At 48.9% G+C, this 14,660-nt stretch overlaps 1 protein-coding gene and 1 long non-coding RNA gene across 5 annotated transcripts in view; both read right to left on the reverse strand.

The window, feature by feature from the left end:
- The window catches only part of LOC310675257, a 105,020-nt gene extending 94,970 nt beyond the window's left edge, over positions 1-10,050 (reverse strand). Inside the window, exon 1 of the long non-coding RNA XR_014510004.1 lies at positions 9,936-10,050. This is a non-coding gene — a long non-coding RNA (uncharacterized lncRNA). The remainder of the gene's footprint in view (positions 1-9,935) is intronic.
- A 2,775-nt stretch (positions 10,051-12,825) lies between these two features.
- The window catches only part of MEIS1 (Meis homeobox 1), a 150,320-nt gene continuing 148,485 nt past the window's right edge, over positions 12,826-14,660 (reverse strand). For all 4 annotated transcript variants that reach the window (XM_083435398.1, XM_083435395.1, XM_083435396.1 and 1 more), the window contains one exon: positions 12,826-14,372. Coding sequence is in view for 2 of the 4 variants with exons in the window: in XM_083435395.1 (XP_083291521.1) it covers positions 14,089-14,372 (284 nt within the window). In the remaining 2 variants the exon portion in view is untranslated. The remainder of the gene's footprint in view (positions 14,373-14,660) is intronic.

Consider the following 14,660-nt stretch of genomic DNA (forward strand, 5'->3'; position numbering starts at 1 on the left):
TGAAAGGGGGGGGGGGAGTCCCTTCTCTGTGTTACTTAGGTTTCTCTAATGTAGCTTAATTACTTTTAACCTCTGGAAACAATTAGGTAACCGTCCTTTGAAGTGAGACAGACAACTTGTCAAGCCGAGGGCAGCAGAATGCCAATAATTGTTTTCTTTATATGCACTGTGAATAGATGTGTGTGTGTGTTGGAAAAATGAATTGGGTCAGGCGCACCCACGAATCTCGTTATGGCAAAGGTTTGGTGCTCAGTATTTGGAATAGATTTTTGATGAGCTAGGTATCGTTTGTGGAAATTCCGGGAACAAATCTGTTCCGGCTCCACACAAAGCAGTTAGAACTCCATGGCATGGAAAGCATAGCCCCCCTCCCTTTCCTGGAAAAACCAAATAAATGAAAAGCGCGAGGGCGCGCGCAGGTTTGCAGGAGGCGCAGACTCTCGGTTTGCAACCTCCGCATCTCCTTCAAACGCCCATCTTCTGTGATCTGGCCTCAGGATTATGGCAGTTCCGTCTCAGGTGCTGAGCCTTCCTCGATCAAAGGGGAGCCCGAATGTCAGCAGTGGTTGTGAGCTGAAATAAGATAGCTCTGAACCTAAGAAAGCGGCCTGGGGTGCGGGGAGGATGGGCGCAGGGCGCGGCGGAGGCGCTGAGTATCTTTGGACAGCGCATCCCCTGGCAGAGACGGGGCGGGACGCCTCGTTCCAGGCGAACACAGCGCCCATTCTCGGATCAGATCACATCAGGTGGAGAAGCGCGGACCCCTGAGGCCGCCTCGCCGGTTCTGACCTCGGCAACCCCGCGCCAAGGTCGTGCCTGCCTCTCCTCCAGGCTGGGAGCCGCTCAGCTCGGAGGAGGAATTCGGGTGTGGCTCCGAAGCTGAAGCGAGCGCCACCTTCGTTCCGGCTCCTCAGAGGCGAGCCGACTTGGCCAGAGGAGACTGGGGGTGGGGAGCTTTGGGCGCAGTGTTGGCCTGGAGTTTGGGGCACCACTGACCCGGGGAAAGTCTTCAGCGCCCTCAGAAACCACCGAGGCCAGTAGGATTTAGGGTCCCAAAATACATTTGGGCGGGCTAGCGCACATGCTCAACCCTGGACGGCGCTTGAGCGGGACTGGGGGGTCGGTTCCGCGGAATTCAAAGCGGAGGTCGACAAAGATACTGGGGCAGTCCCCACCTCCGAGGCCTGACACCGCACAAGGCTAAAAAAAATATTTTTTGATTTTTAAGGGGGGGAACCGGCCCCACAACAGCTGTCGAACAACACGCAGCCGCATGCCCTCTTTGGCTGTACTCCACCCCCCTCCACCCCCACTTCCTGGCCAGGGGATTCCCCCGCCCCGCCAGGCTCTTGGGGCTTTGACCGGCTCTTTTGCGCATCAGCCAGCCTGCAAGTCCCGGCGCGGTCCCGAAAATCTTTCCCGTGCCGTGCGGACGCCCCGTCTGCTTGGGCGAGCCGGAGGGAAGAGGTTTCTTCCTCTCCCCAAACACCGCCCCCCTCCCTCCACCTCTCAAGACAGTGGCGGCTGCTGCTCAAGGCAACATCTCTATTTTCTCCCTCTCTAACCAGAGAAGGGAAGAGAAAGGTCCCCCCTTGAGGCGCGCGTCACCTTGGCGATGTAGCAGCCTTGCAGCGCGCTCTCCCTCCTGCTCCGCCGCGGGGGAGGCCACTTTCACTTTCCGCTCTCCTTGCGCGCCCCTCAGCAGACGAAGAGACCAGCTCTTCGTCGTTACCTTCCCTAGACACCCCCGGCAATAAATAAATCTCGCGCGGTTCCTTCCAGCCGCCAGAAAACTGCGGCGGATGGGACGCCTCGCTCGGACTTCTTATAGAATCTTTCTTAAGCCCAGCCCAGCCTCCCGGTTCATCTTCACCTTCGACGGCTCCTTTTCATACTGTCCCCCGCCCTCCTCTCTCCGCTCGTGCCTCGGATCTGTATCCCTGGCCCCCATTTTCATGCCACCGAGGTTTCCCATTCTGGTCCGCCCGCTGCTCTGTCTCCGCGGTTTGTTGCGGCGAGGCAGCCGACTTTCAGCTCATCAACGCCACTGACAACCTGCAGGAGGACACTGGCTCGTATCGAAATCGCCTTTGGGGGGAAGAAGAAAGGGGGGATTCAGTGGCTGCAGGCCGGCTGGTTCTAACCACGCCGTTTTATCCCGACTTGGAAGGGAGCCGTCGGGACTGGGCCGATGGACGTGCCAAGCACATCGGGTGCGGCGCAGTTCTTGAAGCCAGCGCGCGCACCACGTACGGGCACCCCGGACGCCCCCTCGCCAACACCCACCAGCCCCCACCATCTGAGCCAATAAGCAGAGAGATGTAGTTCAGCAGCACCTGGAGGGCGCCATGTTGGCCCCCCCTGGCGCGCGCGCAATCCTAACCCCCCAAGGACAGCTCCATTGCAAGAGCGAGCCACGGCCGCCTTTCGCAGCAATATACCGCCGCCCACCCCCTGCTTCAAGAGCCCTTCCATCCCGCTTGCTTGGCTGAGATGTTTCCCCGACGAGCGGTACGCTTAGCGCGTGCTGCCCGCGTCTCTGCTGACCCGAGGACACGAGTCGTGGGAACGGGCAGCAACGCTCGCCTGTCAGGGTGGCAGATAAGACGGCGCGGGGAACAGCAGGGCGAGTCTCCCCCCCCCCGCCGTACCCCCACTTCCTTCCCTAAAAGAAATCTGCCAGCTCTGCTTCAGCGAACTCCTTCCATCCCCGATCTTGCCCCTTGCGGGGTTCGCCCCTGCTCGTCCTGCCCCCAATACAAATATATACCGTATATTTATATATTTTCAAACCCTTCTTTCTCCCTTCTATTAACACTTCGTTGAACAGCTTAAGGGATGAAGGGTTGGCAGTTGCCTACAGAAGGTTTCAGTTCGCTTTCCGTCGGAGGGAGCGAGCGGGGTCGGTGTGGGGTCGCCCAGCTCCCCAAATTTGCTTCCAAGGGCGAAAGGCGCCGCGAGGATTGGGGCGCCGCAGCCGCAGCGGCTCCCGGTTCTGGGGAGCCTCCGGGCCGCGCAAAAAGGAAGACCCGGGAAAGTCAGTAAACACAAGGCGGGGGGAGGGGGGGTCTCCTGTCTTTTGTCTTCGTTTGCTGGTCTGTCAGCGACTCCCCCCACCCCCACCCTCCCAGTTTGGCTCGGGCTTGGCGAGGTTTGCAGCCAAAACAAGGCAGAAAAACGCCTCGGCCGGCCCGCTCCTGAACTTCTCACCTTGAAAAACAGAACCAAAACAAAACACGCGAAAGAGTACCATTTAGTGACAATCGCCTCGGTTTCTTTTAACCCTCTTTTACAAGGGCCTTTAATTGTATTTTATAAGGATGAGACCACACAAACAAACATACAAACACACACACACACACACACACACACAATACACATTCCAAACTAACAGCAGCCTAACAATCAGAACGAGGGGCGGAAAAATTTAGCGTTTGGGAGGCGGCGGCGGGGAATTATTTATACCTTTGACATTTAAAAGAGCATAATTAATTTGTCCTGTTTGCCTTAACATTGTTGGGGAAGGCTTCCTGGACAGCAAAAAAAAGATGGGGGGGGGGTAGAAAAAGGCACGGAGAGCTCGGAGGCCGGCGCTGGTCTCTCCCCCACCCCTTTCAGATCTGTAATCAATCACTGGAGGCAGGGATATTGTAAAGATTCGATAGATTAAAATGCAAATGAAAGGTAGAATAAGAAACATTAACATGGCAATCAAAGATTTAATAATCGTAAATCAGGGAGGGCTTTTTTGTTGGTGTTGCAGCTGCACTTTATTTATTTATTTTAACTTTAATTATGTTCGTTCTATAAATAAATAATTTCTGAACCGAGACTTAAAAAAATAATAATCAGGATTTTTAACCATGAACTCCAGTACTCAATCTCTTTCCTTTAAAAACCGTTCAAAGGTTTTGTTTGTTTCATTAATGGGGAAGAAGAGAGAATAAATCTTCTAAGATGGTATTCAGCATTCCCAACCTAAAATCCTGATCCAAATAAAAATTGTCGTTTCAAAATTCAAGATATTTATTTGCCTACATCGTTGTACCACTGGTCAAAAGTGGGTGGAGAGAGGGGCGGAACAAGAAATATATTTTAAAAGATGCAAGAGGAAAGAGATCCTCACAATAATGATTTTAACATCCAGATTGTTTTATTAGCCGATATTGCCATTTTAAAACCGAGGAGAAACGCTCAACTGTAAAGCTGTGATCTATCTAAGCAGGAGGGAAACCTCCCAGCAAGTAATTTCTCCCCCAGAACTTTTTCGGACCTCCCTTCTCCAAAATGAAACAGCAACAATATTAACTAGGAAATGTTTTCTGCTGGCAATTTCGCAGTGCAGAAAGGTCTCAGATCGGTGGCTTTAGCCCCCACCCCACACGCGCCGCGTGTTTTCGTGGTGCTGTCGTCTTACATGCAGATTCCGGATACATTTACCTGAAGTCTGGCCCCATCAATCGAGCGCTCCTCCTTTTTCATTTAAAGGGCGTTTAAGTTCGGGTGGTGGCAGCTCAATTGACTTTCAATGGGAACAGACAGTCTAAATACACCCCCAGGAGACTGTAAATACCCTCTGAGTTGGATTCTAGAGAGGGGATTTTTTCATGCCTCACACTCCGATCTTAAATACAGTCACAAGCAGTCCTTTTCGCAGAATTCACTGCCCTGAAATTGCGCTCAGATTTCACAACATTTACTCGGGACCTAAATCCCGCAAAAGTTAACTGGATTTGCCGCTCAGAAAATAGGTGTGCAGCGATTGTTATGCAGTACTCGAGGATGAGTACCGAAACCCGTCTAACATTGTGGGTTCTATTCCGTATTGCGTTTATTTTAAAAGTCCTGCTTCGCGCTGTTGGGTCGTCTCCTTCAGGGACGGGACTTGGAGATTTATTTTTTTAAGTGGAGTAAACAAGGGAGGAGCAAAGTGGAAATCCTTTGCCTAAATTTGGCATTTCCAGCAGCATCACCTTCTTATTTTCGCCTTGAAAGATGGGGTGAGAGATGTCTGGTTAGCAATTCCCACTTATCCAAATTATGTATATATAGAAATATATTAAAGGGAACATGACGAATTTCGAAAATTGCTGCCTTGAACAAGGCATAATCCTCTGGATGAAATATCCAAGCGGTTATTTTATCCAGAGGATTAATATGCCACATTTTCCCCCTAGTCCGTGGCTAAACAAATAATCTTCGCAGTATTTAGATATTTTGGTAACAATACAGCAGGAGGGTCGGGAGAATCGCACAAGGACCATTTTACACACTTTACGCGGGGCTGCTGCAATCCTGAGCATGGGGTTTTTGTTTTTGTTATTCCTTTTTTATTTTTAGCTTCAATTGAAATCAGTGGGACATACCACCTAATAGGCGAACTTACTCGAATCCGAGTACAAGACACAGAGAGAGAGAGAGACACGCCGCCCTTTGCCTCTTCTCCCCTCCTCCCCTGTGCAACACGCTGCCTCGATTTGCCCCGTGGCTCGTGTCAGCTCCACGCCACGCCACGGTGCCACCCTGTTCCCGAGTCAGGGACAAGGTGTGGACTAATTTCATTTTCTTGACTGGTCAGGTAACCAACCCTTTGGCTACCAGCTACCTAAGGCGACGCGATCCTAAGGGAGAATCTGGAGGCGATCACGCTAAATCTGCAGCGCGCATTAACGACACGGAGGGTGCGGGTGGGAGGAAAGCGGGGCTTTAAAGGGAGGCTTTAAAGTGCTGCGGGCTGCTAAGTGCTTCCAGATATAGCCTTTGTCAATTTCCCTGTAGAGCTCCATTCATCAAAGGAGAGGCTAGTTGCGGGGAGGAATCGCGGGTGCTTATTCTCAACTTTCCTGCGCCCACTTTGGGCAGCGCGCATCACGAGCCTCGCGCCCTTCTCTCCCGGTCAAGGACTTGCTCCTTGTCTGGTTGAAACGCAGCAAGGCAGGTCCTTGATTTTGCATTTCACGGAAAGGTTACGCAAACCTCTTAACAAGAAAGGAGAAGGAAATCGTGGCGGTGAGGTCCCTGCAGAATCAGGTAGCGCGCGCGCGCCAGATCGCCGCCCCTGTGCAGCGCTAAAGTTCTCTCTCTGTGTGTTGTGTTGTGTGTGCGCGCGCGTATCTCCTGACCCCACAATGCACAGCTCGGTTTCATTGATCATCTCACTCCCCCCCCATCTCACCCCTCCCCTTTATGAGATAATGCAATTACAAACATCAATAAGAAGCTGCAAGGGGAATCATTATGCGGTGACAGTGATAAATGACGCTGCAGAAATAGCAGGCTTTTTTTTTTTCTAACAGTCCGGGAGCCCAGGGGCTTTGGGGGCCTGAACACAGTCACCAAGGAAACAGATGACATCCAAAATGGCACCAAAGGAAAAAAGAAAACAAAAAAGAGCAGTCCTTTCTTTTGCCTTTCACTCTCCTTCTCCCGCTCCAGACCCCCCCACCCCCAATGGATCCAAAGAGTTAGTTTTGGCTTTAGAAACAGCTGCCACACAGGCATTTAGTTATTTCACACATTAAAGCCCTGGAAGATTTCCTCTGTCCACTACATAAAATACAAAGCTGCTGAGACTGCTTAGGAGTTTATTAACTACCTTCTAGCGAGAACCAGAACAAAAGCAGATCTTGCGTTATCACGATTCTAGGACAAATGGCCCGATTCGGCAAAGTGGGGGGGGGGTGTCAATCTCCGCCCCTTATAAGACACACACACACACACACACACACACACACACTTTTTACAGAAGGTCTTAGTGTACTTTGCGTCTTCTAACGGTCTAGTAAGGGCGGCCCTTTTGCGATTCCAAACCTTGAGCCGGGGAGTCCTTTTTACACCTCCAGTAAACACAGCAAAGTCACACAAAGAGGATGGACACACAAAGACTAACGGAATGGTAGCTTTAGAATACAAGATCAAGTGCACACTCTTCACATCCACAAACCTATTCCTTGGGGCGGGGGATATCAAACACACTGGGAGATTTTCGCTAGGACCCCCGGGTGGACATTCTTACAAGTCCTGGGTTTAGGATCAACGCGTAAGGCAACCCAGAGGAACAACAGCCTGCGAAAAACTTTCTAAATTTCTCGGTCTTGATGCCCGCCTAAACATCTACCTAAACTCTCTGGAATAGCTGCTTATATTGTTGACTAGTTGTGGTGGGCGCGCTTCGCATGAAAACCGATTGGCCGTGCAATGCGATAGGTCGACTCGGGAGTAAATCCTTTTGCGCTCAGTGGCGCTTACAGGGAGTTGTAGCCTTCTTCAGCAGAATCATTCAGCAGCGCATTCTAACTGGAAAGGTTGCCTTGAAAACCTGCCCCTTAAGGGTCTCTGAGTCTGAACGCTCATGTACGTGCGTGGAAGATGGTGTCTTTGTCAGCCTAAAATTGCTTTTCACTGCTAGCCACACTTGGGCACAATTCCAAAATTCATTCACAAGTTGTGGAGCAAGCCTTGCTTGGAATGACCCCTCCCGCGCCAGTCTTTGCACACAGGAGGAGCGACAGATTCACTTTTAAGGCATAGTTTACCTTTTAAATTTTTTAAAAAAAATAGGGGGGGGGACCCTTCACACATCTTCCCATCTTCCCAAACACACAACCCCCACGACTTTTTAAGGTGCCACTTTTAACTCAAGCGCCCGCCACCGTTTGCGAAGCACCGTGGAGACAGCAGCCGCTCGCCTTGGGAGGTTTGTGACCGGCAGCGGCGAGGAGAAGCCACTGGCTGAGTTTGCTATTCCGGGTCCCTTTAGGGACTTCTCGGACTTTCGGGTGCGTTTCGCTCGGCTGGAAAGGCTCCACACGCACCCCCTTACACGGGGATTCCTTCCAACACACACACACACGTTGGATGGATTTCGATAAAGTAGGAGAGGATATATGGAACTGATATTATCCCCCCGATCTCACGTGAGGGAGGTTTAGAGCTTGAGGAAGAATAACCTTTGTTGGTTACACACACACACACAGGCTGCACGCTTTGCAGGAAGGAGGGGATGAGAAGGTAAGGAGATGACTCTCTTCTTTACACTCTCGCCACACACTTTGAAGGATCCGACTGTGATTTTTGACACTGGAGAAAGAGAGAGGAGAAGTGGGGGGCGGGGGAGAGAGACTCCCCCTCCAAAAACAGACATGTCCCCAGGTTCCCTCTTCTGGGATGGATGATGCTGGTCCCACCCTTTCCTTCAGTGCAGATGAACCCTCAGAAAAGGGCTTTGGTCGGAGGAGAGAGAGGCTGGCATGGCCTGGCCGCCAGGGCTGCACTGAGAGGTGGGCATGAGAGGCCGAAGGAGACAATCGAGAGCAGGCTGGCTTGAACAAGAAAAGAAACAAAGCGGTTATCTTCCGAGGAGGCTGGAAAGTTGAGTGGGTGAGGGGATAACAGCTAATCCCGGCTTGTGATGCCGGATTTTAGGCGGCGGGGGCAGACTCACACGTGGTGCTTCTTTTGCCAGCTGACACGTGTTCCGGGACGAAATCCCACCCCCCGCCCCCACGACCAGAAAGAAGCGGAGCGAATCGCCCTTTTCTCGCTTCTCCTCCTGTTTTCCCCTTCGCGGGTCGAGCTTGTCTGCAAACAAAGCTGGGCGAGGAAAAGTTTTGCAGGACTTTAAAAAGGAGGCGGGCGGAGAAAAGGGGGTAGACCTCCGTCCAGCAACACACAAACCCCAGCATCCTCCCCCCCCCCCCGCCCCAGGAAACGAATAGCAACAGCAACAAAAATCCCCTCTCCCAAATCCGTGCCGTATCGATCCAACTGCTTTGCCTTTCCGTTTTTCTGATTTTTGGAATAAACCTGCCCTATACTATCCAACGCCACTTCATGGTCAGGGAAAAGGCAGGGGAGGAGCGGGGTCGCGCTGGGGAGAAAAGGAGATCTCTCTGTTCACAACAGCCAAAGGGGGACCGGAGGGGCCATTTGTTCACTTGGGAGGAGGACGGAGACGCTTCCGATTCTGCGGCTGACAAATGCAGAAAGAGGCGAAGCCCTTTGCCCGGCTGGGCTAGTGGTCCCTCCCGCCCCGCTCGCGGGTGCTGCCTCTAGAGGGGGCCTTTCGCCCCACCCTCGCCCACCCCACCGGACTCCGCTCTGCAGGCTCCTGGGAGAAGCCGGGAGTTCAAATGCCGACAACGAGATCTCCATGATTCAGCTTCTCCAAACATACACGCACCCCTCCCCCTGCCCAGGAAAAGTGACAAATGGCAGCAGCAGACTTGGGGCGGATCCGGCGGCAGCACTGATAAAAAGAAGGACAAGGTGTATTAAATCAAAACAAAAATAAAACTAAAGTATTGTTTCAATCGCAGCGACCCTAATCTTGGAACAATTGTATTATCTGCGCAATAACTCTACGGAGAACCTTGGTTGGGGGTTTAAAGGCGGGGGAGGAGAGGAGGAGGAGGGATCATGTCCGAACACGACGGTAAAAGTTCTCCACTGCCAGCTGCCCGCACACCCCGCCGATCAAGCGGGATTTCTCGCAATTTCTCAAGTGACACTCGACTCGGTGCAATACGGTACCCTCGCCGCGCACAAAACAGGCAAAGAGGAAGCCCCAGCGCGCATGCGGCAGCGTCGGACAATCTTTGCAGGGGCGGGGAGGGGGGGGGAGAAAGAGCTGACAAAAAAGCAAGACCGGCGGGGACGCCGGAAAACTTTTGCGCGGAACTTGGGGGAGAAAAAGGCGGCGGGATCCGGGGTCTCCCCCTCCAGCCCAGCCCCTCTCTCTGCAAATGCTTCCATGCAAAATTGGCCAAGGCGCAGAGCGGGTCCCCTTCTGCGCTCCAAAGTATTTTCCCCAGCAAGCACAAGTGGGAGCCCAGATTTGGATTGGGGGGGGGGGGGCTGGGGAAGAAGCAGCACGAGGACGGGAGGGAAGGAAAGCGAGGAGGAGGAGGAGGAAGAAGAAGAGGGCGGGCTCCTACCTATCGGGTCGTTTTTCCATATCCCCAAAAGATGGCAGTCGAAGCTGACATTCCTTCTCCTTGGGCTCTGCAGCGGGTGGCAGCGAGAGGGGGAAAGAGCGAGAGAGAGAGAAAGGAGGAGGAACGGGGGGGGGGGGGAGAGAGGAAGGAGGAGGAGGAGGAGGACAACTGATCTGTTTTCAAACTAATCCCTCCAGAGATTTTTAAATACAGACAACCGCACTCCGCTCACAGCGCTGCAAAACGGGAGACGTTTAAGCGCGCGCGCTTGGAGAGCTTCCCTTTTCGCACCGCTCCGCGCGCGCGCTGGGAATCTGCGGAACAGAGCAGCAGCAGACGCGCCAGAAACCAGGACATCTTTGTTCGCTGCGCGCACACAATGCACACACACAAACAACCCCACCGCGCGCATCGCTCCACTCCCACAAAACACACGCGCATTTTCCGATACAGACATAAATTAATCTCGCTTTCTTTGTGCTATAGACGGCTCTCGGAAAACTTAATTCCCAGCTTCGTTTTTGAAAGCGGGGGAAGAGACTAAAAGTGGATCAACGGCTACGGCAAGCAGCGCCTTGTCTCTCCATAGAGGGTTACTGGGTGCTCCAAGAGGGAGGGAAACCGCCTGTTTCTTTATTTTCTCCTTTACTTAAAGCAGATCCAAGTGCATGAATTGCAATCTGGTTGCCAAATAATAATAATAAAAACTTTCCCCCTCCCGCCCCCCCCCCAACACACACTCTCTCCCTCCCTCCTTCTCTTTCTGTTGCTGCTGCCTTTGCTTTGAATGTGGGTAGCTAGGAAACAGCGAGCAGGCTGAGAAGGCGGAATTTCCAATGTGTAAAATGTTCTTAACGGAGCCATTGAGAGTGTGCAATAAGGCGTGAGGGGGAACTAATCTCTCCATTTAAATGTTTGTGGCAATTTTATCTAAATGAATTTTAATGCTAAACGAGGGATAATTCCCTATTTGTAACCCGTTTACTTTCTCTTTCCTTTGCCTGTAAAAGCCGTCTAACATCATGCGATGAACAATAACAAAACAAAACAAAAAAACATACTCTCAAGGCATATTATTCATTAATGTGTTATAATTGCAGCTGATTGTCTTGGCAGATAACACAGAGAGGGTTTGGGGTGTGTGTACACACAAACATACCCCAAACCCTCTCAGTATTTTTAATATATATATATATATATATAGATGTCCCCCTTTAATAACGTGAAATGCACAAAAATAAATCACGTCGATGAAAGCAATAAAATCTCCCTTCTCTTGAAAAAGTGGCATATTCGGGTATTTTTCCACTCTTGAAAAGGAGTGGTTTTAAGAAAGGATTTAACACTGGCAAAGAGCTTAACAGTTTACGTTTTGGCAATGCATGCATTGTTAATATCGCCTCATGCTGCAGAAAGAAGAAAACAACAATTTCCTGACCTTACAAAGTTGGAAAGGGGAGCTTCCTCAGACAAGGGGAAGATGAGAAAGGTCATTGGCTGGCAACTCTCCAGAAATCCACCCCCTCTTCTGCCATGGATGCATGTGGCTTGATGGTTATGTACTGGGGTACCACTATCCTATCAGCTGTGAAGCTGTGTATTATGGTATTATAACCCCAAACAGATGGACAAAATAGAGTACTTAAGAGGAAAGGCTACTATTTAATTGGGTGGGGGGAGTCATTAGCTGACAATGAAAACACACAGGCTGAAAACTGCACTTCCTTCTGAAGAGGGCAAAATCAAATGAGAGTGCTTAGGACAATAAAACAAAGCTCTGGCCATGAAGGGAGATTAGTTTGGGGGAGAAGATGCATGGCTTAATTCAGTGCCAGGGATAGGTGCAGTGCTGTTGGGCATGTGCAGAGTGCATTCCCTTACCATTAACAGCGGAAACTATGAGCATGGCTTCCAGACCACAGTGGGGCTGCTTCTAGTCACCCTTCAGGCCTGGCATCTTTTATTTGAGAAATTTGGCACTGATAATATCTCCAATCCCACACCAGTAAAAAGGAGAGAAGCAGAATGCTTCAACAGTAGGTAAACAGAGCCTACTAAAGCCACAAAACAATTGGTCCCTCTTAAATCAAAACGTGATTGTTATGGGTGGGTTCACGGGCTGACATCTATCTGAATGGCAGGCGTCAGGGCTCTCACCACTGAGCTCTTTTGTTTGTGTTAAGTAGTTGGTGCTATCATCTTTTAAAAGTTATTTTTTAAAATAGTGACTAGGACAAACCTAAAACATTTGTATATTTTTCATGCCCTTAAGAAACATTTACAACAGTCATGATTTTATTTGGAAGAAAATTATAAGGTTTTCTAACCTAAACATGCTGTTTGGTTCTATTTAACCAGTTGGCTGTCTTGCAGAAAGTACAGCTGTGCTGGAAAATTGGTTAACGACCCAGTCTACAGCCAATCACAGCACAGTTTTTATTTATGAGCATTAGATTTTTTAAAAGTCCACCATCCTTTTACTACAAGTAGTTAATGCACATGTATTCAGATTTAGGAAGGTGTTTTTTAAAAAAACAAAAACAACTGTGCTATACCCCTTCAAATGTCACATGTGCGTCATTTTAAAAGATGAAATATTTTAAATTCCACCCAGCCTTATGCGGTCAGTTCTTCCCTTTTTCTTTTTGCCTTGAAATCTTAAAATTTGATAATTCAGTTATCACCCTGAATATATACAGGGTAAGCTATAAGACAGTTCACTAGCACAGGGCAATATAAAATAATTTAGTATGGGGGGGAAGTATTAATAAGGTTGTCTGGAACTAAAATTTAATTATTTCAAGAGAGAAATTGACATATTACTATGAAATTGCTAGATTTTTGGAGGGCTGGGGCAGTAAAATAAAATTTTCAAGCAGTTGAGCCAGCGTGACAAAAATAATTTGCTTTTATTTTAGATTCAGATTTCATTACTGCACTCAAACTACTACAACTGGGCTTTGAGTTATTGTACAATCCAAACGGTTTCAATCAGAAACTCTAAGACTCAATGTGCAATGATTATTATTAATAATTAGCTCCTTGGTTTCTTGATAGAAAAAGGCTATCAACAAGCATTTGTTTAACCACAACAAAAGTATAATTAGCTTATCCCACTTAGTAAATCTGTATGCATGCCAACTCATACCAAACTGCTACTTTTACAAAAAGAAAAAAGAAAAGCAATAATACAGTTCATTTTTCCAGTCCTTTTTGCACAAAATTTATTTACAATGTATACATATATGCTCCATGATGGGACTATGGAAAAATGCACATGACTGATGTTTTGCCCAAAAAATAAAGTCAACATAGTAAAATAACTCTTCAGTTCATGTTCTGAGCGGCATAAAACAGGAAGTGATGTAGGTGGTTGTTGTTGTTGTTGCTGCATGGGGACAGTGATGCTCTGATGTGACAATTAGGTTCAAATACACTTTCTCTTGGTTTCCATGCCTCCTCCAACCAGTCTCCTTAAGACATTGCCTGCAACAGCTGATTAATCATTTTCGAGGACTGCAGTTTTTCCCATCCTTCCCGATTTACATCTGTTCAGGCCAATTCAAATATGGTGAGTAAATGAATTAGACATGCAAATTCACGCCCCAGGCTAGAAAAAAAGGGGGGGGGGGAGGGAGGAAGACAGACAGAGAGAGACAGAGAGAGAGAGAAATACAGAGTGCATGGCTGAAATCCTAGGATAGAAGAAATGTTCTTCTGCCTGACAAAGATATTTTAATGCTCTAAAAATCCTGCAAATATATCTTTTTTGCCATTTGCAGGGTAATTGTAAGGCCTTTTTATGTAAGGAGGCTTCTGGAGGAAGTGAAGAGTTATGGAAAGAACACACATAGTGTGGAAAAAAATTCACATTTTTTTTCTTAAAAAATCTATAAGAAACAACGTAATATGGATAACAGAATAATAGCATTTTACAATATTCCACTCTGTTGCCTTATATAGTTATTTTGCATGTCCCCAGAAGTTGACTTCGGTTGGCGTGTCTTTCCTGCTTTTCAGGGTCCCTATAAAGACAAATATAGGATTGTTCCTTGGTCCAGACTAGATGCCAAGAATGAAACTCCGCTAAGTCATTGAAGAACGACAGTATTTCAAATTTGCCATTATTGAAGATAAAGTATATTCCCTTAAGCTACTGAGCATGAATGTCCATCACTTGTCCACTCATTGCTGGGTCTCCTGTATTGAGCATTGTGGGGCTAGTTGCTGGCATCTGCATTCCAGGGTGGGGTGGTCCTCCATGCATCATCATTGCTGGGTGGTGTGGGTGTCCAGGAATGTAGGTATGCATGGGGGGCCCATGACGCAGCTGAGCTGGATGTGGGGGCATCTGGGGTGGTGTATAGCTTGGCTGTCCCATATTCATGCCCATTGGACCACCCCTAGACACATAATCCCCTGGCATACTTTGCAGTCCTGTGGAGGAAGAGAGACACTTGTAAATATCAAATCCAGTTTCTCTAAAGGCAATAACACTGCCTTCTCACGTCAAGGCTTCGTTCGAGGAGTAATATTACGGCACGTGAAGGCCCTGGGAATAGGCAGACAAACATTTGGTACGCAATAACAGAAACATTTGTTTGCAGATGGGAAGAATGAACATGTTTGTGAGTTTACTTATTTTTTTCTGGAGACATTTGTAAGTCAGAGGTTTAAAGTGTACAAAATACTTATTCAGTTTAATGTATGTGTAACTCGGCATAA

This window comes from Podarcis tiliguerta (genome assembly GCF_965153285.1).
Source record: "Podarcis tiliguerta genome assembly, chromosome: 3".
Lineage (NCBI taxonomy): Eukaryota > Metazoa > Chordata > Lepidosauria > Squamata > Lacertidae > Podarcis > Podarcis tiliguerta.